Source organism: Trachurus trachurus, assembly GCF_905171665.1.
Source record: "Trachurus trachurus genome assembly, chromosome: 18".
NCBI lineage: Eukaryota > Metazoa > Chordata > Actinopteri > Carangiformes > Carangidae > Trachurus > Trachurus trachurus.
In genome coordinates, this window is record NC_139909.1 from 28120861 (window position 1) to 28137371 (window position 16511).

The 16511-nt window shown below is 40.2% G+C and overlaps 1 protein-coding gene across 5 annotated transcripts in view; it reads right to left on the bottom strand.

Moving 5' to 3' along the window:
* The window catches only part of LOC311001766 (receptor-type tyrosine-protein phosphatase delta), a gene marked incomplete at its 5' end in the record, with an annotated part of 99879 nt that overhangs the window by 53250 nt on the left and 30118 nt on the right, over positions 1-16511 (bottom strand). For all 5 annotated transcript variants that reach the window (XM_083992901.1, XM_083992900.1, XM_083992904.1 and 2 more), the window contains one exon: positions 257-445. In XM_083992901.1, the coding sequence (XP_083849027.1) occupies positions 257-445 (189 nt within the window). The remainder of the gene's footprint in view (positions 1-256; positions 446-16511) is intronic.

Consider the following 16511-nt stretch of genomic DNA (forward strand, 5'->3'; position numbering starts at 1 on the left):
ACAGCCCATGACAACACTGGAAGACAAAGGGAGACGCACATACAGACAACACACACCGGGGTGTACAGAGCGTAGAGGACAGGAAATAGTAGAAACAATGCCATTACCTACAAAATTAAAAGCCAAATGAGAAGTTAAATTATGGGAGGAAGAAGAAGATGAAAGAACAGAGGAGACAACAGGGAGCAGATCAGATAGAGGAAGACAAGAGAGACGTCTCCCTTTTGTAAAGAAGTTTTCAGCAGAGGAAACCTACCTGATCTGAGCTGTTTAATGCGTCCATTGTTGTTGGTGGTGTTGACAGGGAGGAAGTCTTTAAACCAGGAGATGTCTGGGTCTGGGTTGCCACTGGCAGCACAGAGCATGGTGGCAGTGCGTGTTCGCTCCACCACTTTCAACTGTGGGCCCATGTCTATGGTGGGGAAACCAGGGGGCAGCTGGTCCTCTGGAAATACACGAGACATTGTAGCAGAGTTAAGACTGAGCAAGTTAGTGTTCCTCCTCAAACCCTGAGTCAGTGAGGAGGGAGCCAATGGAACTTGTGGTAATCAAACAACAGAATTGCAGAAGGAGTGAAAGCTAAAGCAAACAGGAGAGAGACTGTATAATCTTTGACCATATGTAAGGATAAGTGTGGAATAGCAAAGAGAAATTAGAGTAGCAGAATGTTTTTGTTACACAATTAACTCAACTCAATAGATTAATTTTAAAGCCATTTTCATTTTTGAGAAATGATTTTCCCTCGGCACATTTGGTGTTGACAAGGACAAAATGAACAAAAAGTGAAAATGGACAAAAGATATGCTATGTGCTTTGAGTAATTAAAAGGAAAAGTTCGATATGCAGTGGTTTCAGAAAGCATTAACAGCCCTTCACTTTACTCTTTATTGTATTGTGGATTTAATTGTAAATAGCACTTTTGCCCATCGGTCTGCACTTAAGGACAATAATGACAAAATTTCAAAACATATTCAAAAATATACTCAAAATCAAAAACTGAAATATCTCATTTGCAGAAGTACTGCGACCCTTAATTTATTACTTTGTAGAACCCCCCTTGGCAGCAATTACAGTTTAGAGTATTCTTGGGAAGTCTCTACAAGCTTTGCACACCTGGATTTAAGCAGTTTATCCCATTCTTTCTGGCAGACTCTCTCAAGCTCCATCGCTCAGGAAGGGAAGTGTTTGTGAACTGTCATTTTGAGGTCTCTCCACAGATGTTCTGTGGGGTTTAAGTCTGGGCTTTGGATGGGCCACTCGAGGACAGACTGAGACTTGTACTGCCTCTCTAGTGTTGTCTTGACTGAATGCTACAGGTCATTATTATGCTGCCAAGTCTGGAGCAGGGTTTCTCTATATTCTGTTGCATTCATCCTTCCCTCGTTTCTGAGAGATGGAAGTGCTATTGAGAAGTATGATGTTTCCATCACGGTGCTTCAATGTGTTGGGCTGTTAGCCAGATAGTGCTTGGTGTTTGTAGTTCTACCCAAACAGTTAGGTTTTTGTTTAATCAGATCAAAGACTCCTTTTCCTCATGCGCTTATCATCATGACATCCGGAGATCTGTCCCATGCATTTTACTCAAGAGTAGTTTATGTCTAGACCTTGACTGATGGAGAACTGCTGAGATGACCGTCCTTCATGCTTGGTTGACAGGTTCCTCCCTCTCTGCAGAAGCCATCTGATGTTCTATAAGCCTTGTCTTAAGGTTCTTCTTCAACTCCCTAACCAAGGCCCATTGCTGCTACGGCCTGGCCATGGCCCTTTGACCCGCTCCGTTTGGCAGCTGACTCTAGGAAGAGTCCTCTAATTCCAAACTTTACTCTTTAGAATTATTGAGGCCACTGTGCTACGGGAACACTCAAAGCTTTACAAATGGTTTTATATCCTCACCCTGATCCTTGTCACAATGTTATTGTGGAGGTCTACAGAGAGTTTATTGGAGCTTGTTCTTTGTGCTGACAGGTGTGTGCCTTTTCATGCAAAGTGCATAGTCAACTTAATTTGTCACAGGTGGATTCAAATCAAGTTCTATTGACTCATCTCAAAGACAGTTAAAGCAACCATTGACCACAGTGTAAATGGTCACAGTAGTTTTGTAAATGGGATTTCTTTCCCAAATTACTGTTGTAGCACTATAATTTCAATATGAGGTCGCTGTGTAGGCAAATATATATTGACAAAATATCTGTCCACCAATTAGGCAGGTTTGCTTAACTTGGCAGCTAGTATGGATTTAACAAACGAGCTATAACTAATATCTAATTAAACTGCTTCAGAGCTGGTGGTAAGCTACAGTAGGTGCCACCATCTATTTCAAGTGTTTATGCTAAACTAAGCAAATTGTTACAGACAGATATGATAACAGTCGCCTTTTGATCTTCTTATCTAAGTCATTGTAAGAAGGCAAATAAGGATATTTTTTCAAAATGTCAAATTCTCCCTTTCATAATAGAAAGTAAGGCACAGTAGCTACACTGGCTACACGTGTCTCCAGGAGAGGTGGAGCTTTGATGTTCTTTGATGATGGCAGGTGGCTTTGCTGTGTTGTATAAGCTGTCTTGTTCCTGCCTGTGTCTCAACTCACTGACTGAACAAGGGCGGGCTTAATCTTGCTGCAGTTTGAGATGTGAAAGAAGATAACTCGCATTGCTCTTTGCTCTAAATATGTTCTTTTAGCAAAACAAAGAAAATCAAAGCCCGGTGCAGCTTTGTCTGAAGCCCACTGCTCTGAACAGGAAGTATTTTTGGCTTGCAGTGAGCAATGATCTTTGAGAGGCTGCAGAGTCGAATATTCCACACACCATATGAAGCACATATGCAAAATGTCTGCCTCTGTGCAATGTTAGCTAAGTGTTAATCTCCGAAACAAGACCTGCTTATTTTGAATGCCAATGCCGGTTTATGTGCACCTTTAAGTTTTCCTTCCCCTGCTGTGATATGGCTAATTAGTGTCTTCCGTTGCTCTTGTAAACGGCACCTTTTTGGAAACACTTTCTTCATTAAATTTTCATGAGGAGACATCAGTCTGGAAACAGCTTTGAGATGCCATAGCCTGCACACAGCCAAACGACAATCGTGGCCACCTTCCAACAACGCTTTTGGCTATCTGGCATGAGGAGCCACCTCAATGGGTAAATCTTCTCAGAAATAGACTGTAATACAAATGAGTGACTTCAGACTGAACTGCAAAAACTTTCTAATGCAACTCTGTCCCTGTCTGAACTAAAGTTTTTTGACAGTGATGGAAGTGTATTGTTTGTGGCATGTTTTCAAACAGCCAATCACACAGAAATATTATCTTATTTTTTTATTTTTTTTATTTTTTCACGAATTGCTTCGATGAGTTCCAATCCTCTGTAACGATTTCAACGCTAGTCATTTTCTGGGCAGGTGCGCGTTGTTAGTTACATCATCTTGGCCCGTGCTTCCTTGAACACTTAATCACTAAGTCCTTGAAATTATGGGCAATATATTATGTATGCTATAGTTATTCCTTTCAGTGGCCATTAAGGTAATGAGAGATGCTCTCTCTTTACTCATGCTTAAAGTTGGTGTCTGGCACTATGTTTGCCTGTTGTAAAATTGATGTGCTGCTCATTAAAACAATAACTACTTCGTGATTTGACCTCAGTCACACAGTGGCCATATTTAAAGTAGAAGAGTTAAGTAGGAGGAACGTATTCTCACCACTCCGGTTTGTGGATGTGGTGATACAGTGTATTCTTTTAATGTTGGATATTCATTTAACAGGCTTCAAGAAAAGATAGGTATACATATTCAGGATGGAATCTGTTTATAAAGTGCAAATGAGCACACAAAAGTGTACTGTATTCATCCTTCACATGGAAATGAATGCCCATTTCTCTGTTCCCCGCATTTATAATTAACACTATTTTGAAGAGTGCTCAGATATTCATGCATACATGATGTGAAACATTTTTACATGTACTGACAAAGGACATTACACAGAGGGGGACACACTATATGAAGAACACTGCATGAAAAGAAGGAGAAAAAAGGTTGACTTGTAACCACCTGTCTTTTTATAAAAGCACCACATTAGCAACTATCAAGAAATGAGGGAACATTCTAATGTGAGGGACTTCACTTTCAAAGGTGCTCATTCAAATGGAGAAAGACAGGGAGGAGGAGAAAGGAATTAATCGTACAAGGTAGCTCCTGTCCAAGCTCCCTTCAGCCTGTTCAAGGTCGAACAGACAATTAGTCGATTCTACAGTGAGTCAAAAGTATACCTGATCAAACACAATAGCCAGCAGCAAGCCTAGGAGCAGGGATGTGTGTTGAATATAGTAATTGGATGTGACAATCCATGCAGACTAAAAAGCAACCCCTGTGAAATTGCAATGTATTGTAAAACAAAGTGCTTAAGAGATCATAATTTAGCTCTTTAAAGTAAGAATTGTTCTCATTCTGCAATATAACATGTCTGTGTTTATTCAGCTCGAAGGAGAAAAGAGGAAGGTGCACGACAACATTTATTTTAAATTGTAAATGCTGAAGCTTTGGTCAACGTGGTAGCTTTTCAACATCCTGATCCTGTGTAATGTTTGGCCAGTAATCCCATAGTATTTCTGTCTGATTTACATAAACTACAGTATGATTCACTAAAATTGTGAGAAACATAAAACATGAGGATGGGTCAAGTGTACAAAGGGCACGTTAACCAAACCCATCTTCCCCCTCCAGTAGAATGCGTTACATGATACTATAGTCTGTAGTTCCAGTGCAGGCGGCTGATAGGACTCCAGGCAGTGCATTTAAAATTAATGATCTGTTCCAAAGGTTTCTGGCCTTTTGATGCATTCTTGCTTAGCCCAGAAATGAAATTTATAGCTGCTTACAGATGAAGCACTCATGCTCATCGAGAATGGCCACAATGTCATGACATCAACTGTGAGATATCTAAAAACTTTTCTTTTGTACAACTAGAATCAAGAATCCCGCCACCACCACCACTCCCCCAAAAAATAATAAACACATGCACTTCCCAAGCTTCTTACAACTTGACATCAAGAATCCCCCCACCCCCCAAAAAAGGAATGAACACATGTACTTCCCAAACTTCTTGGAACCCTCAGCTAAAACCTAATTTACTACTAGAAACTGAATTACCGCTGTGATAATAAATTGAGGAGGGGAATTCAACACATTTGCTAGCTTGTGCTGTGATTAACAGCTCACGTCAACCGAGCTGCTGCAGCATTTTCCTTACAAGAGACCAAGATTAAATCAGATTAATCACCGTTTAATTGGCGCCACAACATATTTGTGGCACATTTTTGGAGAAGTTTGGTTATTGACAAACTGCTACAAGTAGAGAATGAAATAATTAATCAACACATTTTTCCTATGTGCTATGTCTGCAGGTCCAAATAGTCACGAGTGCGGTTTTTTACTTGTGGTTACATAAATCATCAGCAAGGCGGTAATTCATTACTCTGAGCAGCATTGTAACAGGACGGGAAATTGGAAAAGTTTGGTGTGCTTGTTGTGCACTGTGTATGCGTCTATGTTGTATCAATGTCCCCATGGGTCCTTGATATACTGAAAAAAAAGTATTTATTTTATTTTATTTCTATGGATATACATATAGTAGTGTCATTCAAAGTGATTCAATGTATACATTTTCCTTCAACTCAGAAACAAGTCCCTGTCTATGTCCTTCAACTTACACAATACTATGATGTTTTCCTGTACCGCTGGCGAGACAGTATGTCATCACTGTAATTCTTTGAATTTCTGTATAGCCTGTTAGTTCCTCAATTTATCGTGGTGGTGACAGTGATCAAGCTTGAGCTGCATCTCAGACTATGCCATATTGGGTCCTTGTATTGAACAGATTGGGCCTCGAAAAAACACAAATTTGAGGTTTTAAGATGGTTTGGGAACTCAGGTTGTATGCCAAGCTACACTGTGTAACATCTGAAAGTCAAAGCTAAAAGCTGAAAGGTGGAATTAAAAAAAAAAAAGAAAAGCTTTTACAGATTTCCGGCACTTCCTTACTCCACCTCGCTGAGAACTGCAATCTCAAGGACAGTCTAAGACAAGGGCAGTTTCTGCTTTACAGACCCATACTGTATATTCAACAATGGATCTACACATTAAATGGGATGGAAGGGAGAGAAATGCTGAAGTCACCTTCTAGAGAAGTGCTGAGCACTGGTGCTTGATATAAAAAGACTCCCAATGACAATTTGCACACATTAGCCACTACCAGGCTATCAGGCTGGATGAGTGTGTGGTGCCAAGTATGGGAGGGGTATAAAAAGGACATTGGCTCAAAAAGTACCCGAGTGAGCAGATTTTAGCTGGAGACATAAGGCCACTGGATGTAAACTCAACCCATTAGCAGATTATATCTATTGATCATTCATACAAAATATGAGCAAGAGGGAAATCACATTTGCTGTGTGTGATGGTGGCCATTTCACTCCCTAAAATGTTGCTTAAATGCAGCATAAATTCAGCACAATTTGTCGTCATACTGCAGTCACTGCCAGTACACACACACACACACACACACACACACACACACACACACACACACACACACACACACACACACACACACACACACACACACACACACACACACACACACACATTCACGCTCTCTGTTCAAAGTGAATTTCTCACCTGCTGTTGTGGAGTGATTTAGGCAAGAAACTCAAGTGATGTCCTCCTTGTTTAGGTTCTAATTAAATAAGGCTAATTGAGTCTCAGCAGATAAAGGTACATTCAGTTGTGAACAGTTAGTGTTTACATTTTTGCTCAGTTCGTGCTGCAGCAAGGCACTTGTGTGTATGCGGTAAGAGATGATGTTTACAAGGTATTACAGGCCTAATGCAGTTACATCTATGGAGAGCAATTCATTAGAGAGATAGAGATGTCAGACGGTAAACTTAAGGCCAGGCTGTTAGCTTGAGTTTGACTTGTGCTCAAACAGACAGCTGTGTGATAGTGGCTCCGAGACACTACAGGTGAATAGTGAAAAAAAAAAACTAACAGATATCACCATGAAACTTCCCAAGTTTATCACTTACATTAAGACAAGTATTTTTTTTGTATTACAAAATAATAAAATTGTATGTTTAAATATGTAAATGAGGCAATATCTAATGAAATACAGTATGTGCTATTTTGCATACATTTCCAGAACTGAAATCTGGACAATGGGTAAAGCTACTTTCAAAATTGTTGTTTTATTTTGTTGACATATTAGTGTCAGAAGTTTTTACAGAGGAAGATTTTGGATATCTCTTTTTAACACTCTGTAAATGAGAAAATACTGTCACCAGCCCTAAAAAATCAAATTTTGCCCTGTTTTTTAGGAACAAAACGTTGTATTAATCAGGCTTTGAATGATATATCAACAATCCCCTCTGTAAAAACCTTCAGAATATAGACAGGAATAAAACTGGAAGGTTTGTTGTCTCTAAGTGCTGAGGAAAAACTTATTTTGAGAAAACGGCCTTTAAAGATTGTTAATGTAAATCATACTTTTACGATTGGTTGCAGATACAGAGGAAACAACAATTTTTGGAGCCTACATCATTGTTCAGGAGAGCAAGCTTTACAATGATACCTGACAACAGGCACAGCAAAGTATGTGGTATGATAAACTGAACAGTACACACACACAGCAGCGCTTTTCTACAGAGCTTTTTTTTGCAGTGAGATGTTGTTGCCAGATATTGATACTGTTACTGTAACACTGTAAGTAGTTAAGCCACCAGCTTTAAAGGTTTAAGTAGAGTGGGTTTGACAGCTTGTCTATAATATATATGCTAATATTTTCAAAGTGGGCCTGGTAATATCGGAGAAATAATGACACTCTTCAGTAGGAATTTAACACAAAATAATCCTAATGGTCAGGGCACCAAGTGTAAATCTCATTGATTAGGAGATGCTGGTTTATGTCACTGAAATCACATTTGGTTTCTACATTATTCAGTAACTACAAAAAAATTGGAGAGGAAAATGAACATTTTGTTGCACTGGACTGTCCAAGTGAAGCCATAAAAACATAAACCTTTCCGGTCACATTCTGGCTTAAATTCTGTGGTTGCTGCACAAGGATTGGATTTGGTTTGACCCTTTTCTTCCAAGCGGAACAAGGCTTTTCACCCTGCGGTTGAGGTTATTCTTTTGGGAAAATCCCTGCAGGCCATAATAAGATATATTTGTTGGACGTATTTGAGTGGATACAATCTCTTCAAAGAGGCTGTCACAGGTCACTTGCGGTGGCAGTGTAGTGGAGAAAAGTGTGTGTCAAGACGTATTGTTGTTTGAGAATCCCCTCCCCAGCCAAAGACCCTGGATTAAGGAAGTGTGGGAATTTTAGGGCCGACATCTTCAAGTATGACACTCTCACATTTTACACTCCTTTTTCCTCTGCGTTTAAGATTATTTTTGGCCGGTTAAGGAATCAATCTGATTCTCACAACTCCTCCCCAGATAAGATTTCAGCCGGCACAAAAAAAATCGAGCCGCAAAACATTACCCACGTAGTGTCACAGTATGTTCTTATTTTTCCCAACAGCCTGAGCCAAAGCCATTTTTTCCCACCACACCATAGCATATAATTCAAAGTTGAGGGACACTGATTAAAGCGCTTTCCATGCTCAAATATCCAGCATAAGTGAGAAATAAGATGGGGGAATTTAGCAGAGTTAGGCTGCTAATCATGTTAATCATACAGCACTGTTACTGCTCACAAGGACAACATTTGGAATCGACTTGTTTCATGGCTCTGCTAATGCATTGGTTGGCCTAGACTAAACTAGGACTGGGTGTTTGATAAAGTAGTCAGAGGTGATTAATGAGGAAAATGTTTTCATGGCTACAATGTAAGGTGAAAGATGAAAGACTGGATGGGGAACTGTACACACCACATATACATGGTCATAAACAGTTTGTAATGAGTTCTTTTGTGTCTTCATGAACATTTGTTCTTTGTGGCAAAAAAAACTTTTCTTTTTTTTTTTCTTTTCTTTTTCAGAACGAGTTTGCTGATTTGGAACACATTAGCACGGAAACATTGTCCGGTGTAATTTGTTTACAGTTCTCAAAAATTTTGCTGCGAGCTGAGTTAATACATCCGTTCAGAGACGACCTGAATCCTCTTCAACAAAATGTTCTGTTCGGCTCCTGTTCAACTGACGTATTCATTTTTTTTTTTCCTTTGGCATGGGAGAGGGAACTGTTAATTATGCTTTTGTTTTCACACAAACAAAATTACTCAACCAAACGTAAGAGCTCTTGATTAACAAAGGCAGGCAGTAATTCCATTTTGTGCCAATTCTATGACGGCATCTGTTCTATTTTTCCTCTTTCCCTCTCTCTAACGTTTTGCCACTTTCACCCACATCATTGTTGATTTCCTTGCTCTACTTACAAGGTCTGCCTTACGACGTGGTAAAAAGGTGTACTTTCACAATCTAGCAACCTGTGATTGACGGGTTTTAAATCTGAGCCCACCCTTTGCTTTATCAGCTACCTGCAGCTTGGTTAAACTATCTCTAACTTGGGCACAGACTGAGTTGCTTTACTCAACACTCCATCCATCATTCTGCCCATAAACTGGAGCAGAGGTGAAACTTGCCCCCACAGTCATTTTTGACCATGGGAACATTTTAATATTTTGTTTTATGTACCTTGTATTTTTCAAACTTTTCACGATTTTGATTAAATTTACTGCAGAATTACTACTTTAGTGAGATTATATTCATTTCACTCCTAGTTGATACTGTTTTCCACAGATGCCGCCTTTAGACCCAGACCTGGATTTGATGCAAGGTGGTTTTTTTGTTTTATAGCCTAACTACACACATGCCTGGACGTTGATGGGTGCATATAAATGTCTCAGCAGTGCCTTGGGCCAAATACTTGGAATAGTTAAAATGCAAGTGAAAGGGCTGACCCTGAACATTAAGAGCGTGAGGTATCATCCGTGATTGGCAAGTAAAGCCATAGATTAAGAGAGCATCAACTAAGAGAAGCACACAGAGTGCATTAGCACTGTGCATCGCTGCTGAGTAAAAAAAAAAAGACAGATAGAGATGTCTGAATTTTCTCTAAATGCCCTCAGAGAATCCAAACCCTGTATTTATCCCATTGATACATCCCAGTGCTGTTTGGCACATATGTTGTCCAGTCTAAATAAGATTAGGTTTTCCCCTAGAGCTTCCTTTGAGCCAGATTTCCTAAATAAGCCTCCTGGCACCTGCAATGGGCAGATATTGCTTAAGTAATCCAATAATGGAAAACAAAATGCACCGCACTTCTGTCTAATAAAGCACACAGTAGTGTGCGGTGTACAGTACATCACCTTCCTGAGTCGTTTTTGAGGCTTCACAGACTAGTGAACTCCGAGTCAACCCTCAAATTGGTTTAAAACGTGGCATGTATGTGGACTGATATCTGGGTTTTTGGTGATTGCCCAGACTGGAAAAGACTCCTGACGAGCTCAAATGTGAAAGTACCTCCCAATCATATGCCTGGGGCCACAGTTCTTTATGTTCCGAAGCCTTAAACGAACTGTGTTGAGAAAATGTTAAGTGACAAAGCATGACTGCCTTCAGGTTCAGGTTTACACATGTGTCTGTACAGGACTTGAAGGTCAGAACTAATCCAGTTGTATTGAGCCAAGTGAGTTTACATTTGTTCAGAAGGGCCTTGATCTATTTATCTTCACTAGAGATGCAAATTTATATTTCAATCTTCATAGTAAAATCAGTGAAGTGGTTAAAAGGCGTCTCTCCTAATGTTGTGAAAAACTACAAGGAAAACTGACATCAAGGCTGTTCAAATGACTGCAACTCAGTTTACTATCTCTAGGGCTTTCAGAAAACTAGAACATCAGTGACATATTTTTACTAATGTGGTCCTGTAAACAGCTCTGAGAGCAGTGGAAAATATGGCACTTTAGTAAAACTAAACAAGTTTGCTGCTGGGTCGAGGAAAATATGTTTCACTTTAGTTCATTAATTGATTCTACAGGTATAGAGCTTGCTAATGAATATTACTGTGAATGTGCTACAGTTGGCTCAAACAGCTAATTCCAATTTGCTGTAATAGAGTTTTAAGAGGAGCAGGCACACTCCAACACAAAGTGGCATTAAGTCTTCCTATCTTGGTGCCTCTAAAAGGTAGTTCAGTAATTTGTTGAACAAATGCAGTCTCTTTGAGAAAACTCCTAAAACCTGAGGGCAGACAACGAGGGACCATCTAGTATCCACTAAAATTTTATTTTACCCTCGCTGCCCGAAGGAGCGAAATAGGAATGGACTGTGAAATACTATCCAGTGTGTTCCTTTCTGAGATGATGAACGTCGCAACGAAATATAGGAGGGGGAAGGTGAAGGTGCAGAAAACTCTCTTAACCCAAGGTTCACAGCACTCTGTCTCAGTGAAAAATAGCATCTTGTCCCCCTTTGCCCTGTGCTGATTGTTTCTCCCATAAATCCCCCTTTGAGATTGTATAATTAATTGAATGCTGCTTATTTGTCATTAACAACCCTCGCCTAATGCCTGAGATTATGAGGAAAGCATTGTAGAATCAATCTATTAATCATCAGGCCTTTTTTCCCCTAGAAAAACCTTCACAGATGAACAATCTGAGCCGTTTCTCATTCTGAGTGACACTGAAGAACTAGTTGTGAAACTCTAAGTCAACATACCGCTGTCATGGTAGGCTATAGTATTTCATGAGACTTCTTCCTGAACACTTAAAACCACGAGAGGAGTAAAACAACAAGCATGTCTTCAGTGGATAAGACAGTGCTTCACGGAGTAGTGAAAATAAGCACGTTCACTATGAGAGACAGAACGCACACCTGCAATTTTCATGTTTCGCTACAAAGGGAGTAACCATATTGTTGACATTCTCAGGCTGCTTTTGAGATTTCTGAGTGTCCACTACTCCCTTGAAGACTGTGGTGGAAAGACCTACATTTAAGTCAAGGGAGATTCCAGTTGGTTAGAATTTTGTGAGAATTTGATTTGAAAAAGTGTTGTGGAAAGTGCATCCTGCTCACAAACGGCTGGAGTTGTGCGTTAAAAAAGACTCCACCTTGTGTTCGCCAAAGCCTGCGATCCCCTACAGACATTTTTATGGCCATTGCTGCTGGGGCAGATTGGATCAGCCAAGCAGAGGGCATGCAACAGAGATGTACGCCACTTCTGGCAAGGCACCCCGACTCTCCCTAGGCCCCATGTCATTCATAAACATGACGGATTAGCTGTGATATTCCTCCATTTACAACATAAGCGAAGGGAGTGGGAGGAAGAGAATGAAAGCAGAGAGAGAGTGTTAGTGTCGGATGCCCCTTAGGGGTAGTGCTAAAATGGATGGGTAAAGAGGGAGATGAAAAGGAGAGATGAAGCAGGAAGGGCGGAGAGTGGGCCTTTCTGTGAAGGCCTGGCTGGGCAGGCAGCAAGGCAGGCACAAAGCCAGGCACAAAGCTCCGTTTACGCTCAGATGCCCCCCATCCCACCCCATCCCACCCCCCACCTCTTCTTGCTTTACAGGCTACATGTCAGCTCAGCCAGATGTACTGTTCTGAGGAAAGATCACCTACAGGGGAGGTGGAGAGGGAGAGATTTCCAGACCTCTTCCACCTCCAATCATGTCTCTCCTCTCCGCCACACTGCCGTTGTCTATTGCGTTTGCCTTACTCACCGACTTCATCTGCCTGCATCCAGTCACGCCTCATCTGAGACTTAAAAAGATGCTTGATGTTAAAGACTCTCCCTCGATCTGTCTTTGTCTCTCTCCCGCATTTTTCCCTTCTGTCCCTCACCCTCCCTCTTCAGGAATTCACTTTGCATATTCCATTTGCTGGTTGTTACCTTGAGCAATGATTCCATTTACTTCCGAAAACAGTGTCCCATTTATTTAGAGTTGGGGAAGGAAGAGGGAGAGAAAAAAAAAAAACTTCTGCTCTTGTCTCCTTATCTGCCATCAGCATTTTTTTCCTGTTATTATTAGGAATATTCAAAGGAGGAGGGAAAAAACTAGTTGACAACGCTTTGAGCTATTTGCCAAACACAAAGCTAACATGGATGTCGCTTATTCTCCACAAAATGCACCTTAGAAAGCCTCTTCTTCCTCCTCTTCCTTTTTTAATTTTTGTTTTGTATTTTTTCATGTTTTTCTTAACAGTCCATCAACCCTTATCTGATTCTCCTGAGTGCATTAAGCATTCACAAATAAAGAGGACATGGCAGGGAATATACAAACAACAACACGCTTCTCCTCAGAGACGCCTCCATTCTCACCGACACTCCTGTCACGTTGAAGCATATACTGTCAGACATCTGTTCTCTTTTCATACTTCAGACTTATTCTGTGTCTATTTACCCTCTTAACGCCCACATGGGATGACTCTATGACGCTTGGCGTTTCAAAGTTTAATGAAGTATATGTGTGTGTTTCTTGAACTTGTCATTCTCGTTATGTTTTTTCTGTGTAAAAATTCTACAATTAAGGTGGATTCATTGTTTTCTGTGCAGGGGCAGCTGACAGAGGCCAAGACCAGAAGCAGGACCCGGCAGGGGCTCAAGAGAGTATCAGCAACCAGGTGAGTCTTTCTACCAGACAGAAGGCAAAACTGTGCGACACTGAGCTGCTTCATTAACCTTTATGTACTATACATTCAGAGGCATGCAGGTCAGGCTTTTTCCAATATTTTGGTGTGGAGATTCCTCACTCACCAAGATTGATTTTGCTATAGGGGATTTATCTGTTTTACCCGCTAACAGGATAAGGAAAACACGTTTTATTAGGCTATCCCTAATTGCTGGAAATAAATGTATTGCCATACTGTGGAAAAGTGAAAACCCACCCACTGTCTCAGTGTGGCTTAAGGAAGTTGCATCGTACATGGCCTCTGAAAAAATTATGTTCAATGTGAAAAAGAAACCCCATCTTTTTGAAAAATGCTGGAGTGACTTTAAAACATATCTGGATAACTTCTCACAGTTAACTGGTTGAGTACTGTCAATGGTGTAGCGGTAGTTGTTGGTTGTTACCACACCTGTAAGACCAAGCCAATATCATGACCTTTGCTGAATGTAATTTACTGTGCTTTGAACTTTCTTTATATTTTTTATGGTTTTAATTTATTTTTCTATTATTTACTTCAGTACTGTATTTAACTATCATCTACTTTATTATTACTGTTATTATTATCCTTTTTTACTATTATTATTTTATTTATTTATTTTTCATTATTATTATTATTATTATTATTATTATTATTATTATTATTATTATTATTATTATTATTATTATTATTATTATTATTATTATTAGGGGGGCAAGAGTTGGCCTATGGGCCTGATTTGGGAGGGGGTGGGTTTGGGTGGCATTTGAAGTTATACTGCCGTTCAACTGCTGCAACTGCTTGTGCGTGAGGAGGTGTGTAATATTTCATGTTGAAGAAAACATCCTATCAGCTGTCAGAGGGCCCACACAAAATCCTCTGAGCTTTAATCACTCGTTGCTTTTTGTGCATGACCGTGCCTTATATCTTTACGGGTCATGACTCGGGTCTTCTCCATGTGATCATGGTATCATCGGACTCAGACAAGTACTCAAGGAGACGTGCAGTATGAATGTCTGAGGAAACCGTCTTCATACAAGTTAGCGTTTTCCCTGAGAAAGGCAAAAACCTAGCGCCAGCCACTTCAATAATTCACATAGCTAAAAGCTCGCTACAGGAGAGGGGACTATGGAGATTATTCATGCTCGCTAACATCTTGCGCAAAGGACCTCGTGGCTTTCAAAGAGCCCTAATGGAAAACGGGGGTTATATCAGGCTTTTCAAATTTAGCAGACAGGCATCTTACCCAAAAGTGAGTGCGGGTGACGGTGGGTGTCGCAGCGCGCAGTGGGTGGCTTGGTTTTTATCATGGAAATTACTATATTGAGCCTATGTGACAGCTGCTTTAAAGCTGATGAAACTTGTGATGAGAGGATGTAAGGTTTTGTGCCCCTCTTCCCTTCATACAGCCATATAACATCTAATTATCCACTGAACTCATCCTTGCTGTACTGAATGTAATAATGTATAGACAACTAATTACACCCCAAAAATCAATTCTTGCCACATAGTTTTTTTTTTCTCAGTCCAAAGTTGTTTGGTTGTAATTAGCGAGCAGCCGTACCCAGCTTGAAAAGTTTCTCAAGATCATTAGATGCATTAGGGATGACCCTGCAGTACCCAATTAATCTAGTAGAAAATGACTTGAGTGCAGCTAAGATCAAAGCTACTAACATTAGCACCCCTCGACTATACCTGGCTCAGACTTACACTCTCCTCATTTTATGACCTTACGTCCCATCAAGCCTGGCAAATGGAAGACTCCTTCATAAAAATTGCTACTGTATGGTGCATAATGCACTGAGCACAGACTCATGTGATACGTATTAAGCTGAATGAAAACTAAAAATAAACAATGGATCAAATTTTTATCTCCTGACTGGCTCAAAATAGTGTAGTAGATGCAGGTTGGCATTACAGTTGTGAGTGTATTTGCATGCTGATGGTTGAGTCATTACAGACTCACTGCTAGTGCTGCGGTAGAGCTGCTCGTGTTTACTCTTTCATTGCAAACAATGTATTCAACGACAAATTACTAAATGATATTTGCCATGTATGTATTTGTGCATTTTTACATGACGAGGGCAAAGATTTAGATAGGCATGAAAATATGTTCCTACCTGTCTTTACCATACTCTGTTGTTTACCTCTAGATAATGTGAGAAACAATTTGCATTTTAAAATCACTGAGCACCTAATTACACCGGCAGCACTGTGGGGTCACTGTGGAGAACAATAGCATGTAAGACCAGTGAAGGGAAATAAACACACACCTCATTTGTCTGAATCAATAATTATTAATTGAGGAGGCTGTGTTTACTTTTATTAAAACAAATACAGAGCCACAGCATGTAAAGTGTTATCTATCATGTTCAGAGTGCAGTCCAAGTGTCTTTGTGGCTCCAGCAGATGTTTCTCACACGCTATGCAGACTTTACAGTCCACCATCCATCTTGTTGTCAGTGGTTTTGTCTTAAATCACCCTGCATGCTATACAGATACTGATAGAAGTGGGTGTGTGGTCGTTTGTGTTTCCTTTTTTTTTTTTTACTTTTACTTTTTTCATTTTGGAGAAGAAATCAGTTTCTGAGAGGACAGTCAATTCCATCTTTTTAATTACAATAATGAATAACTTGTCATCATGTGCTTCATTTTGGTGACGTATTGAGAGAATGAAGTTGGGAATTGAGGGGAGAGTTGCATCAAGCCAAGCAATAATTCTGCCCATGAATATTTTATGAAACATCTAAGAAAATAATTGATAGTCTGTGAAGGTGGCTGCCGTCAGTCACTATTTGTCCTGGCGTGCTGCAGTGAGATGTCAGTTTCTGACAAAAATGTGCTGCAAAGAACACTTAATGACTGCTTCTTCACATGCAG